At 34.3% G+C, this 9950-nt stretch overlaps 1 protein-coding gene across 4 annotated transcripts; it reads left to right on the top strand.

Moving 5' to 3' along the window:
• Positions 1-317: 317 nt before the first annotated feature.
• Positions 318-6646, top strand: LOC136216541 (COP9 signalosome complex subunit 7). 4 transcript variants are annotated; one of them, XM_066003082.1, is made up of 9 exons: positions 318-706; positions 845-920; positions 2686-2774; positions 3223-3312; positions 3700-3744; positions 3858-3928; positions 4030-4172; positions 4573-4726; positions 6483-6646. In XM_066003082.1, exons 1-9 carry the CDS (start codon positions 548-550, stop codon positions 6502-6504), a joined length of 849 nt encoding a protein of 282 aa, XP_065859154.1. In that variant the 5' UTR covers positions 318-547; the 3' UTR covers positions 6505-6646. The 4 variants fall into 4 exon arrangements, with proteins under 4 accessions (XP_065859154.1, XP_065859153.1, XP_065859151.1 ...); XM_066003081.1 differs by having other exon boundaries at positions 319-706; positions 4030-4168; positions 4621-4726; positions 6483-6622; XM_066003079.1 differs by having other exon boundaries at positions 320-706; positions 4030-4168; positions 4638-4726.
• Positions 6647-9950: the final 3304 nt, after the last annotated feature.

Raw genomic sequence — 9950 nt, forward strand, 5'->3', positions numbered from 1 at the left:
GGTGAGACATGAGATAATCACGCATCACCGTGTGGTGAGGCATGATAGCCTCACGCCTCACCACACGGTGAGACGTGATTACTTCACGCCTGCGTGTCGGGAGAGGAAAAAATCTTCCATTTCCCACCCCAAAAGCTCTAAAGGTATTTTCGTTCTTTCACGGGGTTAGGGGTGGGAAATAGAGGGTATATTTAACAACATCCTTAAAAAAAAAAAAAAAAAAACAACAACAACAACATTAGGATCAATATCCCTATTTTTATATATTTTTTTTGTAAGTTTTATTTATATTCAATAATAACAACAATAATAACGTCATCACTGCAGGTAGAAATGGAGGAAACCAAGGCGTCCACCGGACATCTTAATTTCCGCCAAATGCCCACAACACATTCCAGAGTTAGAACCTAAACCCTAAAAACCTCACGCTCTCAATTCCGATCCATTTTGATTCCGAATTTCATCTTCAAATTTCTCCTCCAATGCGTTGAATCCTTAATTCCCTTAAACCAGTTGAAATTCGTCCGGTGGATTGTGCGGATTGAAGATGGACATCGAACAAAAACAAGCAGAGCTAATCGATCACTTCGTCAAACAAACATCGCCTCTTAAAGGCTCTAATCTTGGGCCTGTTATCATTGAGGCTACATCTCACCCTTCTCTGTTTGCTTTCTCTGAGATTCTCGCTGTGCCTTCCGTCTCTGAGGTAAAAAATTTACATAGCTTCTTTTGATTTATCTTCTGAAATTGTCCGAAATAAGTAATATTATGTTTATTAGTAATTTGATTTCATGTGATAAGTTTTTTTTATATATATTTAGTGAAACTGTTGTTTTTTCCCCAGCTTGAAGGAACTGAAAATTCACTGTATATTGATGTCCTTCGGTTATTTGCGCATGGGACATGGACCGACTATAAGAGTAAGTTTATTGCTTCTGTTAGCATGTGTTTTTGGCTCTACATTGTTCTCTTTTTTAGAATGTTAATTGAGTTCTTCAAGCTGCGATCATAGGATATTTACAAGGAGCTAAGTTGCTCGGAAGCTGAAACTGAAACTACACTGGAAAAAGTTATTTCTAAAAAATATAGCTAGCAAACATAATGGAAACAGAAAAGGAAGGGACAAGAAAACAGACACACACGTAACTCAAAAACGCTAATGAAAAAGAGTTTCTGTGCAACATAGACAAGGAGTTCCAAATCTACCTTAAATTTCAAAGAAATTTTTGATGGCCTTCTTCGTGTAACACGATGATGTTGTTTTTAAAGGGTTCTTCTGAGATTATCAGGCCTGATGGTTGTTAATAGATTGTGTCCAGTCAGCGAGCCCATTTTTTTTTCCTCACTAGCAATGGTTGGTATATGAAACATTCCTTTATGAGAAACTGGCTAGTGAACTTTTGAGTTACGCTGATGAAGTGGTAGAGCAAGCCTTGAAGTATTTGGTGAAAGTTGATCCAAGGGCAAAGTTGTAATTTTGAAGTTAAAACAGAAGTGCGAATTTCAACGTTTTCTTTCCTATTTTGGAATAATTATCTTTTTTCTATTTTGCTTTCTTTCCTTTTTACATTTAGGATTAATTATTATTTTTTTTTTCTTTTTGCTTTCTTTCCTTTTTACATTCAGAATAATTATCTTTTTTCCTATTTTGCTTTCTTTCCTGTAAGCCTATATAAAGGCATGTTTTTCTGTTTTTTGAGTAGACTTTGGATGAATGCAATTTGAGAGAGTTTTCTCTTTTCTTTTCCAATTGTCAGCATTCTTTTGAATCAACGACCTTTGAAGGTTAGCTAGCGGCATTCGTGTGTTGAATCAACGATAGCTAATGTTTATCTATAGAGAGTTTTCTCTTTTCTTTTCCAATTGTCGGCATTCTTTTGAATCAACGACCTTTGAAGGTTAGCTAGCGGCATTCGTGTGTCGAATCAACGATAGCTAACGTTTATCCAAATTTCCCGCTGCGTCACAGGCATTTGGTGTTCATGACATTTTTAATGACACCTTGTCTTAGTAGGTAGTGATCATTCCTACTGGCTCCTACAATTGATATAATTGAAATTTCAGCTCATATATCTAATTTCAATTCTCTCAAGATTCAGGTCAATGCATTCAGCCTTTATTTTGTTTTCTGCATTCGATGCTTCACATTCTTCGCTTTTGTGTTATTTGCATAGTTCAGTTTTTCCATATCGTCTGATTTATATAAAATTTTCATAAATCTTTAGTCTGAAAATGTGTTTATGAACTTAGCAGCTTTGCAGGAGAGCTTGCGTGAGCCTTATATCACTGAATGAGCTGGTTGGAAAAGCTAGATATTACACTTAGGGTGCTTGTTATTGTTATTTGTTTGCCTGTTGAATCATAATACATATGGAATTTTAGAAATTCATGACTTATCGAGACTTCTATTATCAGTTTAAGTTGACAAAGCCCAATTTTAAGGTTAAATAATTAGTTGAAACACATTTTATGAGGAAAACTGGTTCGTCAAAATGAAATTGAACAAGAAATGAACTTCCAAAGATTCAGTGTCTAGGGAGATATGGTGAATCTTGAATGAGCTCACAAACGTGCACAAGTATCTGTTTTGTTTTGTTGCCAGGAAATGACAGTTGGATTACATGAACACAAAATCTTAAACATTATAATGAAATTGATAACCACACTGGACTTATCTCTTTACAGATAATGCTGGTCGTCTTCCACAACTGATTCCTGATCAAGTCCTCAAGCTTAAACAACTTACTGTGCTTACACTTGCAGAAAATAATAAGGTATATTTCCTTAGGTTCTTAGCCCTTTTCTACTGTTTTATATATCTGTATGATTATGACACAGAAAACAAAGCAAGCCTATCGGCAGTGTGGTTGTAATGTTCAAAATCTTTAGTAGTTGATTTCCTGCCTAGAAGTTATCTCATTAATGGCTAGACCTTTTTCAAAATAAAAATGATATTGGCTGAGGGTGCTCATGATTTCTCAGTTATAGGTGATGATTAGAGGTGCCAACTTATTAGTGATTGAATAGTGGCCACATAAATACTACAACTTAATGGATTTTGTAACTAAAGTTTATATGATGAAAATTGATTATATTCTCAGGGATGTAGTGCCAAATTTGAGTATTGGATGTTGATTTATCTGCTTATTTTTCACTTAGAATTATCATAATCCAACTGATTGGCCGCTTGAGATTGTTCTTCTGATGTTTGTACTTTTCCAGGTACTGCCCTATGATCAACTAATGCAAGAGCTAGATGTTTCAAATGTTCGTGAACTTGAGGATTTTCTTATCAACGAATGCATGTATGCGGTATGTTTCTTGCACCTGGATTCTGTTTCGTCCGAAGTGCAAAACAGCTTATCTTTTGTTAAAATGTTATCTATTTTGTTAATTGTGCAAGTGAAATAAAATGGAGATTGAGCTCATTAGCTAATTGTTTCCTGTGGAATCTATGCTTTGTTTGGGAGAGGAAGGAAATTGAGGAAGATAACAAAATAGGAGACTGGGCCTACATCCCAATTGCCTTTCTGCCTCACTTACTTGCCTCCTCTCCCAGACGAGAGTTATTTCTTACCTTCTCTTCTCATTTTCATTGAGCTGGGTCTGGTTTTTTAAGGTTAGAAGTTGTGCTGTTATATTGATTAGGTGAAAATTCACGAGGTTTCCCATATCATATTTTTCCCCTTGTCATTTCAGGGAATAGTTAGAGGAAAGTTGGATCAGTTGCGGAGGTGCTTTGAGGTCTGCAAATACTGTGGTCTCCTTGCCTTAAAGTTGTCTTGTTTTTCATTTCCTCCCATTTCTGTTACATATATAATGATATAAAGACTTCTCAACTATTTTGTGAAATACAGGTCCAATTTGCAGCTGGAAGAGATTTGAGACCTGGTCAACTTGGGAATATGTTGCAAACACTATCAAGCTGGTAAATTTTTGAATCTGATAACATTTTTGTATTTTCTTTTTGCCTTGAAATATTTATGTTCCTAATTATTTAACTTTACGCATTACACAAATGATACCTAGGTTGTCTACATCAGAGAATTTACTTGTCTCAATTCAAGAGAAGATAAAATGGGCAGATACTATGAGCGAACAGGACAAGAAGCATCGGAAGGATGTGGAGGATAAGGTTGAAGAAGTAAAGAAGTCCCTATCCATCAAGGTCAGTTGACTCCAGTTTTATATTTCAAATTTAATTTATTAGTTGGGGCAAGGCATTTTCAGCAGAGAGAAATCTGGCTCCTATCTACGTAGACATATAGCAATGAAAGGACCAACGAATGGACCAATATATAGGAAGGGTAGAAGAGTAATGGTGAACTGCTTTATCTTCTTCTCCATGTGTCTTATCTTTAGTTGTGTGTTGCGTCGTGATTGTGGCTGCAGAAGATTAGAACATACTTTGAATAGCAGTGCAAGTCTGACATTATTCTGTATGGTACTTAATTTGGCAAGAACAATTGGAGTGTACCAAATTGAATCTTCTGCAGCTATGATTTAGTAAATTGTCAAGATTGCCCGTTTCGAAGTTTTCTTCAGGATGTTAGTAGATGTCGAGTTATTCAGTTTCTGGGATATATCGGTCGATGTGTCTTACTTACGTTGTGGCAGAAGTTACACACTGTAAGCAGGCCGACATTGACTTCAGAGGGCACGAGGAGATCTACTCTGAACCTGGTGGAGTGATGGACTACGAAGAAGACCGAAGCCGACCCAAAAGGTATTGTGATACGGATACAATATTATTTATATCTTACACTTTGGCACCTGACAACTCGAAATCAACTTATTGACTATCATGTTCAATTATACTTTTGTATTTCCGCTAAATGGAAAGAATAAATGCATGCTTCTCTACTTATTATTAGGGTGGGCAATTCATGTAAGTCGTATTCATGTCATGTTAATTATCGGGTTAGTGTCAAATGAGTCAACCCTAACCCAACCTAAAAAATAATTCGTGTCATAATTGTGTCAACCCAATCGGGTTGATGTCGTTTCCGTGTCGTGTTCGCTGATCAAATTCACATGTAATTTTACTATCTTTGTTAACAGTGACATTTAAAAATATAGGAGTATATAAGAATACTTCTAAATATTTATGTCATTTTTGGATTAGCAAATTAACCATCTAAAAAAAACTGACCAAAAATCTATTTAATGAAAACATGAGAGCATATAATAATAAGGCTAATACATCTGTTGGCCCTTGTACTTGGCCTAAAACTGCAACCCTCCCCTTGAACTTTAAAAGTTCCAAATGACCCATATTCTTGTCCAATTGCACTCAATAACCCCCTATTTCTCAATAGAATTTGTTGGATGCAGAAAGTGAGACACGTTCTGCCACGTATCAAAGTTCTCACCACGTGTCAAAAAGAAAATGTCAAATAGACAAATAAGTAGGAACTTTTTAAAGTTCACGGGGCAGTTGAAGTTTTGGGGTTATTGAATGCAACTGGACAAGAATAAGGGGTTATTGAATGAAATTGCGAAAGAATAGAGGGTTATTGAATGCAACTGGACAAGAATAGGGGGTTATTGAATGCAATCAGACAAGAATAGGGGGTCACATAATTGTGAAAGGCGAAAGGCGAGCTGAGGCGATAAGGGCAAAATATCGCCTTGAGGCGAGGCGACAAAAAAATTAGAAAAACACAAAAATAAAATCATAACTCAAATTGACTAGTTTAACTTCTAAAGTTGTAAAACGCAAAAAACTAAATCATTCATGCGTGTCTGAGATCATTTGAGCTCCCTGCCTTGACCAATTGGACATACTTCCGACAAGGATCCGTTCTTTTTGTAGCTTTCGATGTATTAGAATTACTAGTACTCATTATGAAAAGCCTGCAAAATTTGGGCAGCATAACACTTAAGAACTAATAACTAATAATAAACTTAACAAAACTAATAATAAACTTGCACAACACAACAAAGAACTAATAGTAAACTTGTAAAAACTTAACAAACTTTCATAAAAATTTGAGCAGCATAACATTTAGAAGAAGTCATAAAAATTTGGGCAGCATAACACTTGATACCAAGAAAAGTAAGAGAGGAAGAAAAGAAACTAAGAAGATGAGTCCATTACAGAAGGCGGTGGCTTGATTGCGTAGGCTGCCTCTCGCCTCAGGGGATCACCTGGGTCGCCTTCGCAACAATGGGGGGTCATTTGGAACTTTTGAAAGTTCAGGGGGCAGTTGAAGTTTTAGGCCAAGTACAGGGGGCGACGTATGTACTAAGCCTAATAATAATTATATATATTCGTATTATTTTTGGGTTAGTAAGTTAAACCTTAACCCAACGCAAGAATGTCTCAACCCAAAAGTGATCCATTACCTGTTTAATAAAACATTAACCTACTAAATTCGTGTTAAGTTCGTGTTGTGTACACAATTGCCACCTCTATTTATTATGTTAAATAATTATTTAACTTATTATTGTGTTCGAATGGTGCTTCGATAAAACTGCAGGAGGCGGCATCCGATATCTTGAAGACATAGATAGATCAAAGAGAGACTCATTAGGTGAGTTTCTAGGCTACATGCTGGATTTTTCATTCAGGCATTGTGGGCAACAGATGGTTTCGGGTTTTGGGGATAATGATACTTCTCAGATAGGGAAAGTTTCCATTGTCAAATTTAGATTGATGTTGAAAACAGATACATTGTTTGAATCTACTACTGTTATTCGTACTGAGTTAGAAAGAAAAGAAAACCGGACCGGATTTGGTTCGCCTGAAAGTTTTGTCGGAGTCGGAAGCTGATCGTCGTGTCATGATTCCTGTCCTCATGCTTTTTGATGCTTACCCTTCCAATTGCAACAAAAAAGAGCTGCATATGATGTATTTTACCTCATCTATCAGATGATTTGATTGATGAGAGTATGTTCTTTGTTTCTTAAATGAATTATGTAAAATCTGCACACCTGAGAAATCAAACATCATTTTAATGTTTTTTAATTTCTTATTCACGATTCTTAGCCCTAGTAGGTCTAATTTCGATCCGAGAGAATCTGTTTGATACAATCTGCTTGGTATAATTATCAATTTTGTGACATTTATATTATATATAATCATGGAAGACATGTAGATCATATAATTGTGATGATAACCTGTATTGATGTTTCTAGTTTTTAGGGTTGTAAACGAGGCGGATGGGGATGCAAAATATGTAGATCATATAAAACAATTATGACGACAACTTGCTTTGATGCTTTTAGGGTGTGTTTGGTATGACGTAATGCAATGTAATGTAATCAAAGTTGTAATGTAATGGTGATTCCATTATCATGTTTGGTTAAAAAAACGATGAAATGTAATTAGCATTACATTACTTATGTTTGCTTAGTTAAATATAATTGCAAAATTTTATTTACATAATTAAAATCACAAAAAAAAAATATGAAAATCGTGAAATTAGTATATATTTTTTCGTGTTTTCATAGTATTTTTTTTGTACATTTTTCTCGTTTTTCGTTTTCCATTTTCACTGTTTTTTTTTATTTTCTCATTTTCTTATTTTCCATTCTTATTTTTTTTTTTGCTTTTTTCGTTTTTAGGTTTTCTAGTTTTTGCGTTTTTGAGAATGATGAAAAGTGAGATTTGACAAATGAGAGATTAGATGGAACTTTAAAGATAGAAATTAGGATTACTTGTTGGATGTAATGAGAATTCAATCCATTTTTTTTTTATGTAATGGGGATTACAATAGTTGTTAAACAAAATTTAATCTATGAATTTCTCATTCCATTACAACAAAATTTTAAAGTGCAACCAAACATGGTAATGACCCTTCAATGTAATGAGCATTCCATTATAAAGCCTATTACATCTTACCAAACGGGCCCTTAGTTTTTAGGGTGGTAAATGAGGTGGGCGGGAATGGTTTCATTGTCATCTAATGTTTCAAAAAGTTTTTTAGGATTGTAAATGAGCTTAGGGTTGTAAATGAGGCGGGTGGGAATGGTTTCACTATCAGGGTTGTAAATGAGATGGACATTGAATATTTCAAAAATGAATTGGGAAGATTTTAGGCTCTACAGGGGTGATAATTTCCCCAGTGTTGGATTAAAAAGTTTCTAATGTTCATAATACCCATAACTAATTAATGCTAAAATAATCGTGAAAGTCAAATTTAATTTACAAAGCATATAGTTAGGAGTGTAAATGAGTCGAACTGTTCATGAATGGCTAGATGTGTGGCTCGATAACAACTCAGTGTTTGGTTTGATTCATAAAGGAGTTGATCTTGAGTATGATAGAACTCTGGGCGCTGCAGGAAGTGGAGATATTTTTCGAAACTGTAGAGGTTTTCCTCTTGGTATGTTCTCTTTTCCGATCTCCTCTTTTGCGTTTCTTGCTAAACTGCGAGTGACCATTTTTACGGTTAATCAAGCCTGGGATAGAGGTGGCACAAACTTTGGTTGGAATCCGATTCAACCTTTGTTGTGGAGCTGTTTAAGTCAAAAGCTACAGTCGTTCCCAGGGAAATCCATCATGACTAGTTGGCATGTCTTCATCTCTGTTCGCAGATGCTTGTCACGGTCTCACACATTTACAAGGAAGGTAACCGAGTCGCTGACATTCTTGCTCGTCATGGTCTCACTGCTGATCATTTAGTATGGTGGGATATTGTCACTAATTTTTGTGTAATAGATGACATTTTGGGTCTCCCTCAGTATAGGGTTATTTAATCTCATGTTTTCAGATAGCTTATATAACTTTTTATTTTTTTGTTTTCTTTATTTTGGGTCCGGTTTGATTTTGTCCTTTCCGAACTCCATCTCTAATAATAATAATGAGCAGACTTAATTTGAATTTTTTTTTTAAATAATAGTGTATTTATATGAATGAGGAAATGTAAAACGATTTAGTTTTTTTTTTTATCGTAAAACTTTAATTTTATAGGTCTTAAAATTATATTTGTATTAAATAAATTTCAAATCAATATAATTTATCAACTGTTTGTGAGTAAACTTTTATGAATATAGTTAATAAATTATTTGTGAGTAAAACTTGTAAATAAATAAATAAATATTTTTATAAACAGTTCACGAACCAAATATTTAACTTGAAATGCTCGAACCGAGTATGAAAAAGTCAAGCTCGGCTCTATATATATATAGTGGTAAGCTGATTAAGGCCTTCTTCTTATGACTGTTAAATTCGGCCCAAAATGGATACATGCTTAATCAGCTTGCTACTATAAATATTTGAGAAAATCACCCAAAAAATAATAACTTTATTTTTTAAATATTGATCAGTTTTTCGTTAAATACCAATATATATTTTTTAATTTCCGGTTATTATGTTAAAAAAAAATGGAAATAAGTTTGTAAAAGAGTTGTGCTAAAATAAAAATTTATTTTTATATAAATAAAAGTATATAGTTAATTTTAAAATAAAGTTTAATACAAAAAGAAAGAAAGAAAGAAAGAATAATAATATTGTTAGCGATATTTTGCGAATATGCTAATTTCAACCTTGTCATGTGTAGTTAGGGTGCGGGCGTGCCAGAGAAATTATTTCTCAATTACGAAAGACGGTTAAGTTTATGAAATTGTGCGCCGAAAACATGAATTCTAATCGAAGCGATTGGCGAGGGACGCAAGGATTGAAAAAGTCCCCCTAAAAACTTTGCTAGATTGATTTTTATTTAAGCTAATGCATATAAATTGAAGACGGGTAAAATAAAGGAAATTAAAGGTGCAAAATTGACACGAGATTTGATGAAAAATTGGTATTCTATTGATTTGATCAAGGTTTGAGTACATATGTTCAAAAAGCATGAAATTGGAAATGAATTGCAATTGAAATATTTCTATACTAAACATATAGACAATCAATTGAATTGGAAAGAACAAATCAATACGAGGAATTGAAGTGCAATTAAAATAAAATTGAAATTCAACGACAAACTCGGAGCCACAATAGCTATCTC

This window comes from Euphorbia lathyris, chromosome 2 (genome assembly GCF_963576675.1).
Source record: "Euphorbia lathyris chromosome 2, ddEupLath1.1, whole genome shotgun sequence".
In the NCBI taxonomy this organism is placed as follows: domain Eukaryota; kingdom Viridiplantae; phylum Streptophyta; class Magnoliopsida; order Malpighiales; family Euphorbiaceae; genus Euphorbia; species Euphorbia lathyris.

What these genes read in the sequence shown, in the direction of transcription:
- LOC136216541 (XM_066003082.1), top strand. Translation starts at nt 548, where the DNA reads ATGGACATCGAACAAAAACAAGCAGAGCTAATCGATCACTTCGTCAAA. An exon ending in GTCCCTATCCATCAAGGTCA is followed by an intron (nt 4,173 to 4,572) that starts GTTGACTCCAGT and finishes CGAGTTATTCAG; the next exon opens with TTTCTGGGATATATCGGTCG. An exon ending in GACCGAAGCCGACCCAAAAG is followed by an intron (nt 4,727 to 6,482) that starts GTATTGTGATAC and finishes ATAAAACTGCAG; the next exon opens with GAGGCGGCATCCGATATCTT.